The sequence below is a fragment of the Notothenia rossii genome, assembly GCF_949606895.1.
Source record: "Notothenia rossii genome assembly, chromosome: 6".
NCBI classification, from domain to species: Eukaryota; Metazoa; Chordata; class Actinopteri; order Perciformes; family Nototheniidae; genus Notothenia; species Notothenia rossii.
In genome coordinates, this window is record NC_136909.1 from 58462706 (window position 1) to 58483966 (window position 21261).

The 21261-nt window shown below is 41.5% G+C and overlaps 2 protein-coding genes across 7 annotated transcripts in view; one reads left to right on the forward strand and one right to left on the reverse strand.

Annotated features, from left to right (window-relative positions):
• The window catches only part of LOC307042449 (uncharacterized protein), a gene marked incomplete at its 5' end in the record, with an annotated part of 65499 nt that overhangs the window by 3609 nt on the left and 40629 nt on the right, over positions 1–21261 (forward strand). The window lies entirely within an intron of this gene.
• Positions 4123–8204, reverse strand: LOC307045183 (uncharacterized protein). 6 transcript variants are annotated; one of them, XR_013809804.1, is made up of 13 exons: positions 7878–8204; positions 7544–7623; positions 7217–7379; positions 7024–7107; positions 6773–6943; positions 6506–6681; positions 6252–6428; positions 5977–6146; positions 5628–5866; positions 5289–5540; positions 5006–5201; positions 4699–4929; positions 4123–4582 (listed from the first exon to the last, which is right to left on the reverse strand). XR_013809804.1 is itself a non-coding variant. In XM_079690713.1 (6 exons), exons 1-6 carry the CDS (start codon positions 7974–7976, stop codon positions 6300–6302), a joined length of 822 nt encoding a protein of 273 aa, XP_079546839.1. In that variant the 5' UTR covers positions 7977–8204; the 3' UTR covers positions 6172–6299. The 6 variants fall into 6 exon arrangements, 1 of the variants encoding a protein (XP_079546839.1); XR_013809803.1 differs by lacking the exon at positions 7544–7623; XR_013809802.1 differs by lacking the exons at positions 7217–7379; positions 7544–7623 and having other exon boundaries at positions 6506–7107.

The following is a 21261-nucleotide window of genomic DNA, read 5'->3' on the forward strand; positions in this document are numbered from 1 at the left end:
TCTTCCTGGTAACCTCAGCTGGGGAAACGAGGGTTTAAAGGTCCTGGGAGTTTGGTTGGAGTCTGAGGACATGGTGGCACAGAACTGGGAGGGATTGCTGGGAAAGGTGCGAGCAAAATTAGCTAAATGGAAATGGCTGCTACCCCAGCTGTCCTACAGGGGAAGAGTTCTTGTAGCCAACAATCTGGTTGCCTCATCTTTGTGGCACAGACTCCAGGTGTTAACCCCACCGCCGGGCCTCATGAAACAACTGCAGCGGCTCCTCGTGGATTTCTTCTGGTCGGGTCATCACTGGGTGCCAGCATCGGTCCTGTACCTCCCTGTGGCGGAGGGGGGGCAGGGCCTTGTGGACATTACTGCGAGGACTGCTGCTTTTAGACTGCAGGCAGCTCAGCGGCTGCTGTATGGTGCCTCTCCCTGCTGGCTGGCTATGGCCCGGCTGTTGCTCTGGAGGGCAGGGGGCTTTGGTTTTGATAAACACCTGTTTCTGCTGAAGGCCCCTGCGTACAAGATAACTGGACTTGCACCTTTTTACTGCTCAGTCATCAATGCCTGGAAGATTCTGAGTTTTACCAGACCACCCGACCCCCGGCCTGGGATGTGGCTGTTTGAGGAGCCCCTGTTTGACACTGGTTTTCTTTCCGGAACCATTTTCTCTTCAGCCGCCCTAAAAAATGCGTTCATTGAAGCGGGAGTGGTAAAACTTGGCCATTTGACAGGGATCTCGACAGAAAAACTGGCTGAGGTGACGGGCATTCGATCAACTCGAGTTCTGGAGAACCTGGTAGAAGAGGTGTGGCAGTCGCTGTCGCCATCCCACCGGACTTTTGCTCTGGATGCAGATCTGGCCGACCAGTGGAGAAAGGGACATGATTATGTTTTTCCTGCCTTGAGTGTGGGTCCTGCGGTGGGGGAATGGAGAGAGGAGGATGGTCTCCTGCTATCACTGGGGACTCTAACACCTGGAATGTTCAGCTCCTGCAATGGGAAGAAGCTATATCTTAGCTGCGTAAAGGTGCTAAACCTCAGCTCGCTCGCAGGCGTCAGAGAGTCGAGGTGGACAGATGTGTTTGGTTTGGGCTCTTCCCCTCAGGGCAGCTGGCGGATCCTGTATAAGTCTCCCGTTGAAAAACGGATGGCTGACATCCAATGGAGAATTATACACGGTGCAATAGCCACTAACAAATACAGGGCTCATTTTGACCCAGGCACAAGGGGGGGCTGTCCGTTCTGTTTTATGGCAGAAACATTGGAGCATTTAGTGGTGTCCTGTCCCCGGTTGGCTGGTCTTAAAAAAATGTTACAGGAGTGGGTGGAGGGGTTCGGGGAGGTTTTCTCCATACCACTTTTTGTCCATGGCCCCAAATACATCCTGAAAAAGAAGGAAATCCTACTATTGATCAATTTCTTGTTTGCTAATGCAAAATTAGCAATCTGGAAAAGTAGGAAGAACAAACTTGCTGGAGTAGGGTGGACGGATGCAGTGCTCTGTCTGAGGGGGCTGGTGGCAGCGCGTCTGAGGGTGGAGCATGCATACTATACGCTGATCAATCATCTACAGGGGTTTCTGGATGTGTGGGCTGTTGGGCAGGTTCTGTGCTCACTGGGGGAAAATGACTCTCTAATATTGAAGTTTTAAAGGGTAGGTGAATTTTTTTGTTTTTAAAGTGTGTAAAAGATGATGTTTTGAAATGGGTAAAACGTTTTCAAATGACATTTATTTGGTAGACGTGAAAATCTGTTTATTTATTTGATTTGTGTAATGTTTTTTGTTTTTTGTTTCGGTGTATAGTTAAAACAAATGGAAATAAAATTTGTTTTAAAAATCAAAATCTTCTTCTTCTTCTTGCTTTTGGCGGATTGCAAACAACTTAAAAGGTGCATACCGCCACCTACACCTGCTACAATGAAAAACTAAGGAACCTATATGTGGCTTGGCCAAACCAAGTTGAAACCAAGGGATAATTAATAGTAACAGAAAACACAAAGGACACTGACACATCCCAAATCCCCCCTTTGACATGGAAGCAGGAGGTTTGTCCCAATTGGCTCCTTGCAGTATTTATGAGTCCTCAGTGCTCGGCCACGCCCTTTGCTGAACCAGGAAGTAACCTCCCCCAATGGACATGGTAACTCAAGAGACAAAGAAAGTCATTAATACAAACAAATACTTGTGTTAGCTGTGCTAAAATGTTTGAAGTAATGACAGATTACAATCAAATAAAGAGTTTACTAGTGATGGCGAGATGAAGCTTTGAAGCTTTCCAGCCAATTGGTTCGCAAAAGGGTTCATCTCATGAGGCTTCATCATGGGCTTCATTTGAACACAAACCCCCTGTTGGTCAAAGTGTGTAAAACAGGCAGATTGGACATCTCAACAGTGTGCTCTATCTCAGGGGTTCCCAACCTTTATTGTGCCAAGGACCAGCAGATACATTCGCGGACCGGTTGTTAATTTTAACTGATTTGAATATTTACTCACCAGCAGGTGGCAACAGATGCTAATTGTATTTAACAACCTGAAGAAATACCAATATGCATCCAAAACATATTAACAACGTTTAAAACCAGGATACAATTAAAACAAAAAATTAGGACTGCTTTACAAATATTAATATAATAATATAATATAGCCTAATATAGGTGGCAACAGTGGCTAATTGTATGTAACAGCCTGAACAAATAATATAACAATATGCATCCAAAACATATTAACACAGTTTAAAACTAGGATACAATTAAAACAAATTAGGACCACTGTACACATATTGATATAACTGAAATGTCAGTGAGACCGCTGGGCTTGTTTGCCAGCCATAATAACATCATACCGGGGCGTTCGCTCCGGTGCACTCTGACAGCATTTAGCACTACATCGAGATTAAGATTAAACTAACTTATTTTGGGAACACCCACATACCTATGGAGTTGGCCAGATGTGTGTAAATTACTGTTCATGGTAATTTGAAAACAACTGCTGTTGTTGGACACACACAAACACACCGAACATACACACACACAGCGGTGCTGAGCAGAGCACATACACACACACACATAATGTGCCTTTGTGACCGGACATTTCCTTCATACAACGAGTAATAGGGGGAATAATCGGGCCGTTCGATGTGTGTGTGTGTGTGTGTAGAAGTCTCTGTGGTTGAAACGTAGCAGCCTACAGTGGGGAACACAGTGAAGGCGGTGGGTACGCGCTGGTGCTGCACTTCTCAGAGGCTGCCTCCTGATGGATGAAGTGAAGGAGGCTTTACAAATAAAAAAATAGCTCTACACCCCTAGCCGCAATGTCCTTAAAATGAAGTCCGAGTTCGAAATATATCTCAAATAATGTATGCACTGCCATTCCCCCACAAACATAACAGTCTGTGATTAAACAGTTGTCTCCTGTGTGCTCCACTTCCTATTGGCGCACCACCTGTAAATATTGCAAAGAGGGATTTGTATTCCTTAGTAATATTCATAAACTTAACCATGTGGTAGCCTGAGAAAGGCTAAACCATATCAAAGAATACATTTATTAACTACATTATCTCATTTAGCTGTAGCTTTTATAAACAACAAAAAATACGTATTGACGAGTCGTTGAACCAGGGACCCTACGGTCGTGAGTCAACTGCTTTTCAGCTGAGCCACAGCACACACACTGAATCTCCCTGAAAACACTTTAACATATTTATTCCTTTATTTATTCATTTATTTATTCATGTTTTTATTCCTACATTTATTTATGCTTGTATCTATTTATACTTATGACATGTTCCGACCTCTATATAAGTGAGGTTCTGAGCTCTTTTAATTCCATCGTGTCACCAGCGGGCCCGGGTACAGGAGGGGTAATATGGTTCTTATGTCACCATGGGTATTATGAGCGTTGTGGTTCAACGGTTCAACCGATCTGAATCGCTTCCTGAAGCAGTCACGTGGTATCGACAGGCAGCGAGGCTTCGTTTGTCATCGATGACGTCACTGGCCCAAAACGATACAAGCCTCGATACATGCCAGTGTTTCCCACAGATCTGAAATATACTTGGGGGGGAAGGTGCCAGGGGGGGGGGGCTGCGAGCGGTGTGAGCGGACCGCGGGGCGGGCTTTGTGACGCGCAACACATGTGACAAACAACAAGTTTTAACAACAGGTTTATTCATTAACTTTACATTACTGTATGGCAATATTCATTTTGTACAAAGATGGCACTGTTTGTCAGAGCACTTAATCCGTCTAGGTTTGTTGAAGAACAGCTCCAACGCCTGTGTGTATGAGAACGCCTCATCCCATCCCGCTGGTCCACTGACTGCTATCCGCATACATGCAGCCAGGTGCTCCCCTTTCAGTCGGTTTCTCATGTCATTTTTCATCTGTAAAACAGACAGTTTGTTTTAAATGAACTATACAGAATGACATGCAAGACACTTACCCTGTTCATCGTAGAAAAATCCCTCTCGCAGTTTACACTGGAGACAGGGATGACCAACCCCGCTGAAGAGAGAAGGCTGAGGTTTGGGTATATTTCTGCCCATTCGTCCTTCTCACTGGCCAGGAGCTGCATGATCTCAGCTTGTGTCTTGTCCTTCAGAGATTAGCCAAGGCAGGGCAAATGAGTATACAGTATAATTGAAATATTTACAGATGTCAAAACAAGCAATTCTAACCGTCAAGTTCATATTAATTTAGGTATTTACCAACCTTAAATGTTCCTTCAAGAACATGCTGCTTGTAGGAGGTCCACTCTTGGATAACTGTGGCATCCTGCCCTGGGATGAATTTGTTGGCAAGGGTCTGCAACATTGAAATGTTGGTTACATCATTGGAGGTAACTGCCTTTGGACCCAGGACACTGAAGGCCCCCAGCACTTCAATATGCTGGAACCTGCTCTCAATGTTGCTCTCCAGGCTGCAGATGTAAGGTTTGAGGACCTGGATTGATATTATAAATTTTTCAGTTCAAGGAAAATAAATATTGGAATGTAAAAGTAAGAAGGGATGTATTTACATCTCTGACAAATCTGGCCCACATATCTTCCCGGGGGCGCTCCCCTCCTGATCCTCTCCTCCTCTCCGGCAATGCTAAACGCCCCAAGTCCACCTGGGTTGTCCAAGTCTTGGTGTAGGCGAGCAAGGAACGTTTCGGGGAGTGGGGTCTCGCCTGCCTCCAGAATTCTCCTCAGAGTAACAAGTGTGACTGGCACCTAAATGTGGAAAAAGACAACAATATAATAGGATGGATAATGCAAATAACTGGGAGCATCAAATGCATTTCTTTGTAATCTACCTACTCCTTTATGTGGAGAAAGTTCACATCAGCTCTCTGAAACACCTTAGACAGCATTGCAATGTGGGGCAGCACATCTGCCTGAAGGTAGAGGGCAGCCACAAAGCGGTATGTGGCACAGACATTATAGACCTTTGGCCACTGGGCACTTCCTTGTGGTTGCTTCTTCCGCCAGAGCAGCCAGCACAGCTGTAAGTTTCCTCTGGAGGTTTTGAACGGCTAGGTGCTGCGATAGCCACCTTGTATCTTTCACCTCCTAACAACAAGTAGAAACACTGGTAAGTAAAATATATGTAAATAATATGACACCACAATAGTATTATGAAAATAGGTGAAAACACACCTTGACTTTCAAGTCGTTCAGACCAAGAGTGGTAGCGGCAGCACTCAGTGTGGCTGACCTATTTGCACTATTTCGGAAGAATAGGTGCAGTCCCTGCAGGTGGTTCCTGAAGTTTGCCATATACCTGACAGCATTTGAGGCATCTTTGCATGCCAGTGCTAGTCTGTGAGCAGCACACGCTACAGAAACCAGCTTTGGAAAACTGTCTGTGAGCTGCTTTGCCACTCCATTCAGACGGCCTAAGTTTAAGAATTAAATGCAGTGTTGACGGCGTCATTTTGTTTCCTTTAATAACAGCTGACAATACACATTTCACACAATCCATTAGATTTAACAATAAACTCCATACCCGTCATCACTGCTGCACCGTCTGTCCCGAGTCCGTAGAGCCTGTCTACCGGGAGATCCTTCTTCTGTAGTACACTCTTGATGGCAGCAACAACGCTGTCAGCTTTCCCATCTTCCAGAGTTACCAGGTCAAGGAAATGGTTGAAAACATAACCCTCTTTATCCAGGTGTCTAAAATAAAAATGTATAGGTTTTCACACATATTAATAAATATTAAGTTTAACTAGGCCTACATCTTTATTTAAATGCACATCATACCTTTAAAAAATACCCCACCTAACATGTAAATCCAGCTGGCGGTTTACAGATACATCTGTGGTTTCATCAACCTCTAGACCTGATTGCTTGAGATGACCTTATCTCTTCCAAAATAGGCGACTCTACTATCTCTGCAAGGATCTCCAGCATTTCATCCACTATTCTGTGTGATTGATAATTGTTTCTTTGATCCACCTGAGAAAAAGACATCATTTAACATTTAGCTGGTCAAAGTTTTTAGTTTCACAAGCATCATTTTGTACTAGGTTTACCTTCAGATTTTCAAAGTAATCACAACCCAAAAGCTGAGCTAAACTTAAGAGCTTAGGGTAGTTGGTGTGGTGAGCCATGTCATTCTTTACTAGCCAGTAAAGACATTTGAATCCACCTATGACGGCCTCATGCTCCATAATAACTGTGGGCTCAAAAGCCTGCATCACTGAGTAGCCTAGACCAAGGGCAAAGACATAATTCATTATATGAGCCAAACATGGTTGATAGGTTGCAGAAATTAGCTTTACATAAAAAAAATGATATACCTGATGCAAGTGAGACCTGATGCTTTACACTATATTGATGAGGCTCTGAGGAGATGTGGCACTCGATATAATCCTTGCGGAAAACAAGAATCCCAACTTCTAAGAAAGCCCATTTTAAGGGGCCTTTCTTTATTGGAGGCTTGTGTTGCCTGCAGATTCGGCAAAACATTCCTTTTTAAAAAGAAAAACGTGTTAATTCTTACAAAAAATAAGTTTTATTACAAATATGAACTTGCAAATGCCATTCATACCATGCTGGGTGAGGTAGAGCCAATTCTTGAACTGTGGCATTTTGAGCCAATCAGGGTTCCATCCTGAGTGGCGATGCTTGGAATCTGAAAATAATGCATTGGTATTACTGCATTTAAATGGTAGAGTTCTCCTTGCTATTATACTATGTCTGTGTCTGTGTCTGTGATGCTTGGAACTGTGCTGCTTGTTCACCTGCACCTGCTTGTACCACACTGGGACCTGCTGCTGCTTGTATCACACTGGGACCTGCACCTGCTTCTACACTGGGACCTGCTGCTGCTTCTACCACACTGGGACCTGCTGCCTCTCCCTCAGTACTCTGACTAGTTGTGCCAGCATCTTCACTGACCACCGGCTAGAATTGAAAACAAGCTTGAATCTAGTTTGGTCTCTGCATTGCAACTCACTGTTGACTGCAATTGTATAATTTCAGGTCAAATGAACCGACATATATCATTATTGAGACTTATGCATTTATTATTGCCAATGCAAGCAAAATGCTAACATTGGCTAAGTTACCTGTGGTCTCTCCTCCTCTCCTCGTCTCTCCTCCTCATCCTCACGCCGTATTCTCTTAAAATATTTTTGAATACTCATATCTGAGGAGTAATGCAGGGGAAATTAACAGTCTAACCTTAGCTAAAGTTAATCTGTGTCCTTCTAACTGGCATAGCCCGAAGAGAAAACAAATTATAATCTTTTTTATATTTAATTTAGCACACGTAACTTGCACGCAGCAAAGTTGGCCTGGTTACGTTAAATACACTCTTAGTTGCCACTAACTTCAAATAATTCGAATCTCCTACCAAAGTCAGAAAACAGCAACACAATAAGGAGAAAATAGTTACTTTACCTTAGTGTCCGCGTCTTCTAAATTAACGTCGTCTTCTCCGTTTTTCGTTTCCCTCCACGCGATGGCAGCACGAACAGGAGGTGTCGAGCGAGGGATCATACACTAGTTAATCGATCGCAGAGCGAACAGGGGGGGATTATTGTCCCCTAGTTAATCAACCGCAGAGCGAACAGGCACAGGAGACGTAGAGCGAGGGCTCATTGTCCATTAGTTAATCACTCGCAGATGGCGTCGCTCGCGGACGGATACATTTTTTTTTTAAAAGGTCCGAAATATACTTGGGCGGGCCTTAATATACCTGGGCGGCCCGCCCAAGTATTAACATTGTGTGGGAAACACTGCATGCGTCACAAAAAGCTTCGGGGATTACTCGACACACGCTCCGAAGCCTCGGCGCAATACGTAACATCACTAGAGTTTACCATTTAAAGCAAATGTGTGGTGTTAATTGGCATGTTTTATCGCAGCTGCAGCAAAACTACTGAAGGTGAGGGTGCAGTGTAGTTGGTTTACCCTGTGTGGCTTTGGCCATCACACTTAATTTCTGTACTTTAAATGTGATCTCAATGTCCCTGTGAATTCCTGATGAACTAAAGTTTACCATCCAATCATGCGTTTTCATGCAGAGCTTCAACCTGGCTTATTGAGTTGCCTTACTGTATGGGTAAAACAGCATTCCCATATATTAACATATCACTGCTGCATACAGGGGTGATACATGTACCAGTTTGTGAATGATTCCAGGTAACTTTTACATATTCATTCTTTATTTTGCTGAATCCTTCCTGTATGTAAATTTCAATCCATGAGAATGCTTTATAAATTGTATTAGTATTGACAACAAAAAGGTTTTGTGCATTGTGTCATGAAAGTTTAATTCATAGATACCTGACTTGACTTTATGAACTTTGACCAAGTATGACACCATCCTTTCAAAAAGAGGAAGACACGTTTCATGAATATTTCAGTGGAAACCTGACATCCACAAATAGTTTTACCTGACTAATGAGAACCTGTATTTCATCATCCTGTTATACCAAGTGTGTGAATGTGTGTTTGTGTTACTCTGTATGAAGTTATGTATTTTCTCCACTGGTTGATGTGTTTCCCCAAACAGGAGCAGGTCCTGCTTCTGGAAGAGTGTATGAAAAGTAAAAGGACCCTCAGTGATATTTAATACTTCTGCAACATCGTAGATCACAGGTACCATGGTAACCAGCCAGAACCATCCACCTCCCTCCCTCTGACTGTGCCCCATTTTATGTCCTCTATTCCCTTATTCCCATCCCTTAAAAAGACAGCCTTCTAACCCATGTAGCAACATATGTGGCAGTAAGCGTGTGATCACCAAGCCGTATCAGTATGGGGGGGGGGTGTATCCAGTCTCTGATAGTGTTACGTTATTATGAGAGTGCTCTCATACTTGTTTGAATCTGAAATTGTATATATTTATATAAGTGTGTGTGTGTGTGTGTGTGTGTGTGTGTGTGTGTGTGTGTGTGTGTGTGTGTGTGTGTGTGTGTGTGTGTGTGTGTGTGTGTGTGTGTGTGTGTGTGTGTGTGTGTGTGTGTGTGTGTGTGTGTGTGTGTGTGTGTGTGTGTGTGTGTGTGTGTGTATATAGCCTATGTCCTTATCTGTAGCCTGTTATTGTCTCATTATACCGCACTGTCAATTAATTAAAAGTAAATATATAAGTAGTCATGAACACATCTGCCCATCAGACAGAGGGCTGCTGTGCTTCCTGTCATCATTAATGGACGTTTCTTTAAAATGACCGCTCAGAGGAGAGGAGTTCTTATTTCTCTAACCGCCTGCTGCTTCCCCTCCTCTCTCCTCGGTTCCCCTCCTCGACTCCTACGCTCGCATCTCCCATGGACGGGACTAAGACACAAGGATAGGAGTTGAGGAGGGGAATTAGAGAAATGAGAAACCTTCTATATATATATTTGCTGGAGAACTGTTGACACGCTATGCTGATGACAAAGTTCAAATGGCGGTCACATATGAAAGCAATTTCTGAGGCAGCTGCTTCCCTTCCTCCCCATCCCTCACTCTTTTCTCCCTTCTTTCTCTTTGATGATAAGAAAAGTGTGCTTGCAGAAACGTATAATGCATTGCTGTCATAAAACTGATTGAACAAATCTCAGATGTGTCAAAGGGAAATTTGGATCAATTCTAAGTTATATGTATCTGTTTTTGTGGACACGTTTTAAGTTTTTCCCATCATTCTGTTTCTAAATACAGCCCTGCTCCGTCTCCTCTCAGTTGCTCCCTGGCTGTTTGCCCAACAGATTGGCTCCAGCCTCAGGACACGCGCCAAAATAAGGCATCCCACTGTCCCTCACAACATGATTATTTTAAATAGGGCAACTCCCAATTTAATAACAGGAAAGTATAAATGAATCCTATTAAAGTAAAGCCTCCCCACGCATCGTTTTTATTCAGTTTGAATCTTTAAAGGAAAGGTATCTCAATCATGAAATCATGATCTTAATGACGAGTGGGATGGATTATGGAAACAATTATAAGGTATCCTTCTGAAGAAATAGGAAGCCCTTTATGTGCACAGCAACAAAGTAAACATTAAACTAAGGTCTATAATGTCTTTAAGCCAAGCCACCCGCTTTGCCCGTCAATCATGTGTTCTCGCACGCCACATAGATGAGAGCAAGCTACATCACTGCCTTGTGAGATTACGGCATCGTCCGAAAAGCGGAATTTTTTTTGTATCATGCCTAAAAGCTGCATGTCAATCGACAAAAAGAACCAAAGTTCAGATTTTCTTTACTTTTACATTAGGTAAAATACATTATGGTCAATACATGCACGTCAATGTGAAACACTTCCTCACAGCTAAACTGTGATACTAATTTAAAAACGTTTTATAATGTTAAAAGTCAAAGTTGTGAATGTGGGTGCTGCATAAGAATATTAAACACTAAGAAGATGAGGAAATACCAATTTAAGTGTTAGCCTGCTGCCTGTCACTTGTCTGCCGGCAGGCTTACAGGACATATATCCCCTATTGCTTTTAATTGAACAATATATTGAAGCCGATCATCGGTCTATAATGTTTATTGACTACTTGGTTAGATTAAGGAAATGGATGTGCTTTGAGTTGAAATGACTAAGTATCTAAAGTTAAAGTGAAGTTTAACAAAAACGTTTTGGGTTTCAGACGGGACGTGAATCAGTCTCCCATGAAAGTCAAGTTTTTTGCTCTTTATACAACATCCCTACTAGCCATCTTATTTTAAGTTACTTTTGGTGGTTTGAAAAAATAATAAGACTTTCCATTTTGTATAGCACGCCCCTATGTACTTCATGAGGCTTGAAAACAATGATAACTCCCATTAGATATTAGTTAGACGTTTTTATCCAAAGCAACTTACATTCAACACTGTGGACAATCCCCACAGGAGCATTTTGGGGTGAAGTGTCTTGCCCAGGGACACAACAACATGCTGACTGCAGTGGGACTCAAACTTGTTACCCCCTGATTCGAAGTCCAGCACTCTATCCACTGAGCCACAGTGCCCTGTTGACAAATTCAATTTAACCAGCTTATGACTTAAATGTTGCTGTTTTCCATTATTGGATCACTGCGGTAGAAAGTCACATCCACTAAAGGCTTTTAAAGTAGTGGAACTTGGGATCCTAATAAACTTTTAATCTTAACAACACAACATGACATGATCATCTTCCACCATAAACTTTTAGTTTTGACCAGCCATGGGACAAAGTTTGGGCAAATACGTGTTGGGGCAGGGCAGAGCATATTAGCATCAGGGACAGTGAGATTTTGCAGTTATGCAGCCTTATGTTTCTTTTTCTTTTCTTTCAATAAAGAAGAAGAAGAAGACATACTTTATTAATCCCTTAAAGGGAAATCTATTTCCCCAATCTGTTGTGTTTACCCACATTACACAGCGCTAAGGGAGCAGTTTTGAGGTTAGGTGCACATCGGCAGTGGCCTAGGAGGTGAAATTGCACCTTTCCAGCTCACTCCATTTTTTGTTGGTCCGATCAGGACGTGAACTGGCAACCCTTTGGTTCCAAGACCAAGTCCCTACAGACTGAGCCCCTGATGCCTTTTTTTTTTTTCAAAGTCATTGAGTAAAGAATATTATATATCTTTTTTTTTAAAGGCTTAAATCAATACTTGATTCTTTATAGCAGTGTCCCCAGTAAAAAAAAACAGAGAACAAGAACAAGAAAACTGCGCAAGAGAAGGATATAGGTTAAAAGACAGAGCTGTACGACAAATAAATCAACAGTCATGAAGTGAACACTAAAGGGAACAGCAGAAGAGATTTTTGTGAACAGACTTGGACAGTTACAGAAAACCTCGATCAGTGCTGCCGTCATTTTAAGTTGCTTTGCACTTGCAAATGCCTGTTTTCAACCATTGCTCTACTTTACAAGGGAATATGTTTTCTTGGCGGAAGCAACATAAACATTTATAAAAAAATTAAACCTTGTTTCAATCAAGTTATTTATTTATTTATCAAGTAGCTGTGTAATCAGCCGAATAATGTGCAGCTAGCCGGTCATTGATTCACCTTGTCGGGGTTCCTTAGTTCCACAATGTAGACGTTCACATCTCTTTCAAACAACAGTACTTTCCAATTGAGTGAAGTGCTCTTTCCATTCCTGTCTTTTACAGTCAAACCATTTCTGAAGGATGACACATATTAAGAAGCAGGGAGACAGGATACCTCTCTGCCACCACATGCCCTTTAGGATGGTCTCAGCTTTTTTACGGATCACTTGGCTTTTCTTTCACCAGACTGAATGGGCATTTCCCTCAATTCACAATCCCACTTGAGGGGAAACACTTTATGTAACGAAACAGATGGGCTACTCCGCTTCTGAAATCCTTCTCCAGTGAGCCAAGATGTCAAGTTCAACCTTTTGCAGGCTATCCCCAACCTCTCTCTCACTGTCCTTTATTGTAGCTGTCTCTAATGTCCTCATCCTCCGGAACTCTGACGTTCAATTTACTCATAGAATGAGCCTGCAGCGGGTCAGTGTTCTGACCCATACATAACTTAATGATAAAAACTAGCTCGCATCTTCTATCCTCTTTCTACGGCACACTGACCTTGCTAGCCAAGTGCTGACTGTCTGCCAGTAGTTATATTCATGCCGCATTTGTCTCATTAGTATGCATAAAAAAGTGACAGGTCACACCTCCCCCAATTATGCAAATGAGCTAAGTCCCGCCCTCCCTTTGTTCGAGGTGTGATATCCCAAGTAGGTGTGAGATCCGTTGACAGGAGGGGGTGATGTGTATTCACAGGTGTGAAAAAGCCCCCACTGTAGCGCCTTATGGCGTACAAAAAAGATGCTGTTTCAATAACATTAGTATGCATAAAAAGTGACAGGTGGGCCCGCCCCCAAGTGAGTGTGTGTGTGTGTGTGTGTGTGTGTGTGTGTGTGTGTGTGTGTGTGTGTGTGTGTGTGTGTGTGTGTGTGTGTGTGTGTGTGTGTGTGTGTGTGTGTGTGTGTGTGTGTGTGTGTGTGTGTGTGTGTGTGTGTGTGTGTGTGTGTGTGTGTGTGTGTGTGTGTGACGGTCTCCCCTAACCCCTGCTGTGGACCGGGGCTACATCGAATCTTATTTTAGCCCCTAAAAAAAAGCCCACCATAAACATAATAATTAAAAATAGTATTGATGTAAAAATAACTTTAAAAAAAAGAGTCAAACAGCAAGGGACATTATACTAGTGAAAAAACTCTCGATATTTTGTTTTGTCTTTCTCTCCTTTTTTCATTATATTTTTGAAAAACTACATAGTAGTTTTTAGCAAAATACAACATGCAACTCAATTATACAATATTAAGACTTTTTGCGATATTTTCAACACAATATACTTGTACCTTTTTTTGTGGTTGTCGGGCTTCAAGATATTTTGCATGTCATGCATAAACACGCTGTCATCTTTTTCTTGAAACTGACGTGCTGTCCGTTTTACAAAACAAGTTATTTTTCTGCTTCTTCATCCTCTGAATTTTCCTCCCCCGTCCCTCTTCCTTCAGCCAGCACAACAAGAATCAAGGTGGATCTGTGAAATGAAACACCTCTTCCCAAAGCGTGACTTCCCTATTGAGAGCATGCGTCTAGGGCAGTAGGGTCTAAACCAATTGGCCAGATATAATAACATGCAGAACGTACGGTATGTTTGAAAAAGACTAACCATTTATCCAGTTCAAGCTGTTTTTAAGATGTGACATTGCGCTCTGACTATTTCCCGTAAAATGGTGACAAACAATTACTTATTCTTAAATTTGACCTGTTGCTGCTTGGTTGAAAATGATAGATGAAAAATAACTTTAAAAAAAAGATTCAAACAGCGAGGGACATTATACTGGTGAAAAAACTCTCAATTCTACAGATGATTCCCCCCATTCAACGCAATAAGTCTCTCCCTCCGCTCAGCAAAGCATCTAAAACTAAGGACCCCCACTAAGACGACAGTTTGAAAACTAGCTATGGATCTGAGAAAAACCAAGTCTCCCCCCGTGAGTTGCAGCCAGGAACAAACTCCTGGACTACCATCATCACCACCATTCTGGACACCCGAATCTTGCAGTACTACTGCTTCTTATTTTGCTCCTTGGGCCAAGACGTCTCTGCTTATGGAGACAGTGAAATCAGTGTTGGTTGATATTGTGGAGGGGGTGATACATCGGTACAGAGAAGAAATATGCAACGGATGCCGAGTCAGTCACCCCGGCCAGAGGCAATACGATTGTCTGAATGACATGCCCGATCTTTTCTTCAGAAACAATTACAACGCGTTAATGAAAAGACTCTGGCTCACTGACTTCATTACTAAGATCGAGCAGACTCTTATTGATAAAGAAATGTTCACGGATGATTGGAGGATCCAAGGCGCTTCGGAGGCTTTTCTGCACAATCTCAAAAATTGCAGACGCCTCAAGGAGAGACTTGAAAAGATCCATGCCGAGTTGGATGGAGAAGAAGAAGACTAATAACCTACGGTTGATTGAAGCCAGGAATTGTTTCTTTTTCGATACATTGACTTTTTCTTTAAAGTAAAATAAAAATGGGGAACTACTATGAGAAACGCTCGGTATATATTGATCAGAATGTAGTCAATACCCTTTTAATAAGTGTGGTGATGAGGACGATTGAAAACAGAGTGAATAGTGACCCCTGTGTAAACAGAATGGCTGAAGTTTGTAAACTAGAAGACATTTTGGATATCGTTCGTTCTGGCAGTACTATTCCTGGTCATTGGGAAACGATTGTAAACGAAACATTTAAAGTGGTCCTGGAATCTTCATTTCCCGAAACATTCTGTAAAATTACCGAAGAAATTAAACAAACATCAAAAGTGTATCATGTGCTCTCATTGTATGCTCTGTTTGTAGATGTAATGCATCTTTGTGTCAAAAACAGCATACACATGAATATTTTGACTGAAGTGAAAAAACTCCATCATGATATTTCCAGTAATCTGGGGAATTCTAAACTGGAGAAGGTCCTGGGGATGTTACAATCAGTATAACTATTGATTTTGTGTGTAAAAAATTAAAATGTAAAGGAAAATTAAAAAAAAAAGTGTTTTTTACATTTTAGAAACCGTTGTCTTCATTATAGCAAGGGGAGCGTGTCTGATACATGTGTATTAAAGTCCTTCACATGCACTGTTGTCTTCATTCTAACAAGGGGAGGGTAACAGGGAAGATGTATGATACATGTGTATTGAAACGTGCGTATTATACCCCCAAAGAAACTCAGAAACACGGAAACACAGAAATGATGGCTGAAAAGGGGATGAGTATGTCTGGCTCTCGGGGGGATGGTGTGTTAAGAGTCACAGTCTTAAAGAAAATCTGTTCAGAAAAAGTACTTAACTTTCTACCAGTTGTAAAGTTGTCATACACAAAAATTCTGTTTTGTTAAGAGCTACCAAAACACAGGAAACATCGCAATTATTCCCAAACAAACTGGGAATGGGAACATCGATAACATATTTGAATGTTTAATTTTCTTCAGGGCCACCGTAGTGCACATTGATGAACACTTTAAAACAAAAAATAATGCTTACAAGTGTAAATGAGCCGGATTTTAGCTTTGAGCTAATTTCCATCTGTAGTCCCGTCACATACAGCATATAAGAACATGACATTTATATATACAGCAAAAATAAATACATGATATGCTGAAAGAGCATGAGCAGCATACAAGCATTTACCACATGGCAGTACAATGTAGCAGCTATGATATATAAAGTGTAAGATAAGATAAAAGCGCTACATAAAGTGCAAGAGGAGATACCCCTGTGTTAAAGTGCATTTATTTAGCGGTGATTACACATCTGTTTGTTGCTCAACCATTCTTTAAGTTGACCTTTAAAACTATTGAGAGTGGGACAATCCCGTATCTCAGTTGGGGGGCTATTCCACAATGAGCTGCCTCTAATGGAGAGGACATTTTGTCCAAAGGTGGCCCTTCTGTAGTGGACTTCACAGTCTCCTCTGGTTTCTGACCTAGTGCTGCGTCCAGTGTGTTTTCTGTGGATGAATTCTCCTAAGCGGAGGGGGGGGCCAGCCCATGTAAATATTACTTTAAAAAAACACATACTTTTAAAAGACTTAAAATTGTCAAAACTCAAGAAATTGTGATTTTCAAGGATGGTACAGTGGTGGTATGACTGTGGCTTTCTGTCAAACACCTGGATAGCTCTCTTGAACAGCTGTTCTATGGGTTTCAGGTGTGTGGCACAAGCAAACGACCAGTTTGTAAAACAGTATTCAATGTGGGATAGAATCATACAGTGGAGGTATGACTTTGCAGCATTGATAGTTAAGAAAAGGTCTAATTTGTTTAAAATGTTGCAAGTTGAATTGAATGGTATTGGATACTTTCTTGATATGTTTCTTAAAAGTCAAGTTCGAGTCCAATATAACACTCCCTGTTCAAGATACTTGAACTAGGAGACTAGTTCTATTTCTGCTCCATTTAAAAATACATTGGATCCTTCTATTTTGATTGATCGTTTACTGAACATTGTCGTTTGCATCAACATGCATACTGTTTTTGTTGTACTCATACTGTCAATACGTAGATTGTGTTATCTAGCTTTAGATATAATTTTTTTTCTTCCTCTTTGCATAATTTGCATCCGCAATCCTTTGCCAGTAGGTGTTTCCACAGTCCTTGCGGTTTTCCAATTGTTCAACTACTTGGGAGCTACTGTAAGCCATTTGTATTTGCATTTTAGCACAATACTTCCTGCAGTGATTCAGAAAGTATTGTGTTTGGGCTTTTATTGTGAAACGGAGAACACTACTCAGAGCCAGACATAATTTCATAGAGAAAGCGAGTCTTATAGGGAGCCAATTTAAATGCTAATGTCGTCTTTATTCTACATCCATTACAAATTTGTGCAATCAACTACTTCATTATGATAAGTTGTCTACAGGCACTTTAAATGCAATCAAATGTATATTTCTAAGTGCTTACAACTTAAAAAATCTTTACGTACAAATGACTGTATATTGAATATATTTCTGTACCCAGTGTTGAACAGGACCCAAACCTTTGAGAGATGAAAAAGGACAAATCTGCTTTAATCAACCGCCAAGTAGTCAAGTCTGCATTTGTGTCTGTTCATTTGTAAAACGTGGACAGTTTTTTGGCTGCTCTGACTGAACTTTTTGAAAGCTGTGATTTGAGTTTTCAAAGCTGTGATTTGAGTCTGGAGACAGACTTGGGGGCGATGTTGAAAAAATATGAAAAAAGTAACGTGTTAAAATAACATGAAAGAAATCAAAGTAAAGCATCTAAAAACATATATTTAAAAAAGTAATGTTAGTCAAGTCAAGTTATCAAGACTGCATTGTTTCATCGAAACAGTGTTATATGAAGTACTTTGTAAGGAATTTTCCTTTTAATGGCCTAGGTGGATTTTGGCTTTTTTCTCTTGCCAAGATACTTTTAGACACACTTTGAGGTATGCAAAACCTTAGAACTAGAACACTGATGGCTGGCTTACGCTGCAAACTTCATCACCTTTTAACAAGAGAGTAAGTATATAAAACGTTATTTTGTATATTTTACACATCAGCAGAAACAGAGAGATGGCAGGAAGGGGGGAGACAGTCTCCCCCACCTTTACAGACACTGTGAGAGAACAAATACAAGTGTAAGGTAACTGTTTTTAAATTCCATCCCCCCTCTGTCTAGTGATAAGATGGCAGGAAGGGGGGAGGAGGGGGCAGGGCCAGGCTCACACAGTCACCCCCCCCACACACACACACACACACACACACACACACACACACACACACACACACACACACACACACACACACACACACACACACACACACACACACACACACACACACACACACACACACACACACACGCACGCACACACACACACACACACACACACACACCTTCATCGACACTGTGTGAGACTCCATCCCATCCACTAAAGTACTTCAACATTAGTTAACAGTCTCCCCAAAACTTCAAAACCCTTATGAATCATAGTGCTAATACACAATAAATACAATATATATATACACAGAGGTTGTTTAACACACAACATACAACATTTAATAATTATATGAAGTACTTACCAGAGTTTTTCAGGATCAGATCCAGGTCAGGAAAACGCAGAGAAGAAATGCCAGGGTGGTTCATCATCACCTTTCTCTTGCTGTAGAAACTAGATATCCTTATAAACCCTTAGCCAGGTCAATGGCTCAAAAACATTTCAACCATCAGTCTAATCCTTGCAATGTAGACAGACACTTCCTCACAGCTAGTAAACTAATTAACAAATCATATTAAAACCTTAATCTAATTTAGATAGGACAATAAAGTTTGTATGGTGACTTTAGTATAGTATAGAGGGGCAGCATTTGCCTGCATCACCGCAGAAGGAAGGAGGCTTTGAGACGAGAGTAGATGTTAGCTTAGATTCCCGTTAGAAAGGGGCTGTCTGATGAAGAAGGAAAGTGATAAGATACATCAATACTATTTTTAATTATTATGTTTATGGTGGGCTTTTCTTTAGGGGCTAAAATAAGATTTGATGTAGCCCCGGTCCACAGCAGGGGTTAGGGGAGACCGTCACACACACACACACACACACTTGGTGGCGGGCCCACCTGTCACTTTTTTTGCATACTAATGTGATTGAAACAGCATTTTATTTTTTTATTTTTTTGGCGCCATAAGGCGCTACATTGGGGGCTTTTTAACACCTGTGAATACACATCAACCCCTCCTATCGATGGATCTCACACCTACTTGGGATATCACACCTCGAACAAAGGGAGGCGGGACTTAACTCATTTGCATAATTGGGGGAGGTGTGACCTGTCACCTTTTTATGCATACTAATCAGACGAATGCGGCATGAATATAACTACTTCTGCCCTATCCAAGACCTTTGCCAAATGTATGTCTGAAGCTATTCTTCAGGTTTTTAGCCAGAATTGGAGGTAAGAATTTACCCTTCACTTTTAATACTTGTCAACTACTTGTAGGGTGCATTTGTAAATAGTCACTCAAAGAACCGGAGAGCACTGTGTCTCACAGAGCACAATTCGTAAATAGCGCAGTAGTAATATGTGTTTGGATATAGGGATTCAAGGAAATAAATGACAGATTAAACAAAAACTTTACTGAGAGAAAAATAAAGGAGCACAGATACAAAAGTCCAGGCAAGCAAAACAGGTAAAGGGCTAAGCTAGAGTCCAGGGGAAAACAGGCAAAGGTAAAAAAAAACGGGCAGAAGTCAGGTACTAGCTACTATAGTATTCAACGCTGGACCGTTAAGGCTGAAGGCAGGAAAACAACCTGGCAGTGTACTGGTGGGAGTAGGCCTGTAAACCAGGATGATTAGGGAAGCAGGTGAGGTGGAGTTAATCCACTAGGAGAGCAGAATGGGATTGGCTGGGTCTGAAATGACAGCAGAGTTACTACGAAACAAACAAACAGACAACATAGATAAGTAAAATCTCAAAACTAAAGACATGTTTACAGTTGCTTAGCAGCAATCTAATCCACCTTGTCCCTTTTGTTTGCTGTTGTACTCGTGCTAGGCAAGTACTGACATGATCATCGATTTATGTAATCCTTTTGCTCAGAAACAATACAGACAAACTGAGGTCTTGTCACTTATTGTTAAGAATGCTATCGAGTCCTTTCCCGTCTTTGAAAGTTTTGCCCAAACCCCACAGATCCTCTGGGCTTAGATCCCAGTTTGATGCATAATTATGTTGTGAAAGGATGTTGAAGCAGCCTCCTGTGAACAGACAGCCTCTCTGCTGCTCACAGCAGTTACAAAGACATCAAACTGAAAACACTGCTGGCCATTGCCTATTACACATACATTGTGAACTTTGTGTTCATGTGCCTACGCAGATGTTCTCCATTTCAACTGCTGAGAAAGTGATGCTTTCTGTTCACGAATGCTGAGCTGACTGAGATTATAGAGCGTGTTAGTGTTCTTCTTGTGTTCTTCTTTAAAGCAGCAGTGTTCTGAAAGAGTCAGAGACCGACTGTCTTCCCCTCTCACTCCTGGTTCCTCCGTTCTTCACTTAACTTCCATACTGCCTGGTCTTCAAGCAATGTTTTGTTGATGATGGAACTCGACAAAACAGCGAGGCGAAGCAAAGCTTATGGCCGAAATAAATGTAATTTTAGTATTTTGAGTAATTATCTCCACATCGCATCCATCTATATCTTCTGTGTCCAGACCATACTCCTTTGAGATCTCTCTTTTTACATTACATTCGATTTAGCTGAAACTTTATCCAAAGTGTCATACAATAAGTGTGTAATCCATAAAGTGAGGCGTGTGGTGCAGTGGGTTGAGCGTTTGTGTTGGGATCAGGGGAGCACAGGTTCAACACCCACTGCAGTCAGCATGTCGTTGTGTCCCTGAGCTACTTCACCCCAAATTGCTCCTGTGGGGATTGTCCAGTGTATTGAGTATATAAGTCGCTTTTGATAAAAGCGTCTAACATGTAATGTAAACTAAATACAGATTCAAACTAAGGGCAACAAGAACAGTGCTGACAAGATTCACTTCAAACAAGCAAGCTCATTGTAAGTGCTGGTGCAGCTTTTATTGGTTTCCAACCGTTTGAGTTGTCAGTTGGTCCCATGAATTCCAAAATAATTAAGATTTTGAGGTGAAGTAAGATGTCAAAATGTAAATGTGTCTTAGACCCCTACCACAGTATAACCCACTTTTGTACTGCCCCTGAGTTTCACTATGTTCCAAACAGTCACTTTTTCACATAGAATTGGCTCAAATGGCATACTTAGTATTGCACTCATACTCCATATGATAGTTTCACTTAAAATCAAACAAACACAATCACA

Coding starts and splice junctions, on each gene's coding strand:
- LOC307045183 (XM_079690713.1), bottom strand. CDS start 7,976: ATGATCCCTCGCTCGACACCTCCTGTTCGTGCTGCCATCGCGTGGAGG. Junction 7,108..7,216: donor TGTGGTACAAGCAGGTGCAG/GTGAACAAGCAG, acceptor CATTATTTTCAG/ATTCCAAGCATCGCCACTCA. Junction 6,429..6,505: donor ATTACTTTGAAAATCTGAAG/GTAAACCTAGTA, acceptor TCTTTTTCTCAG/GTGGATCAAAGAAACAATTA.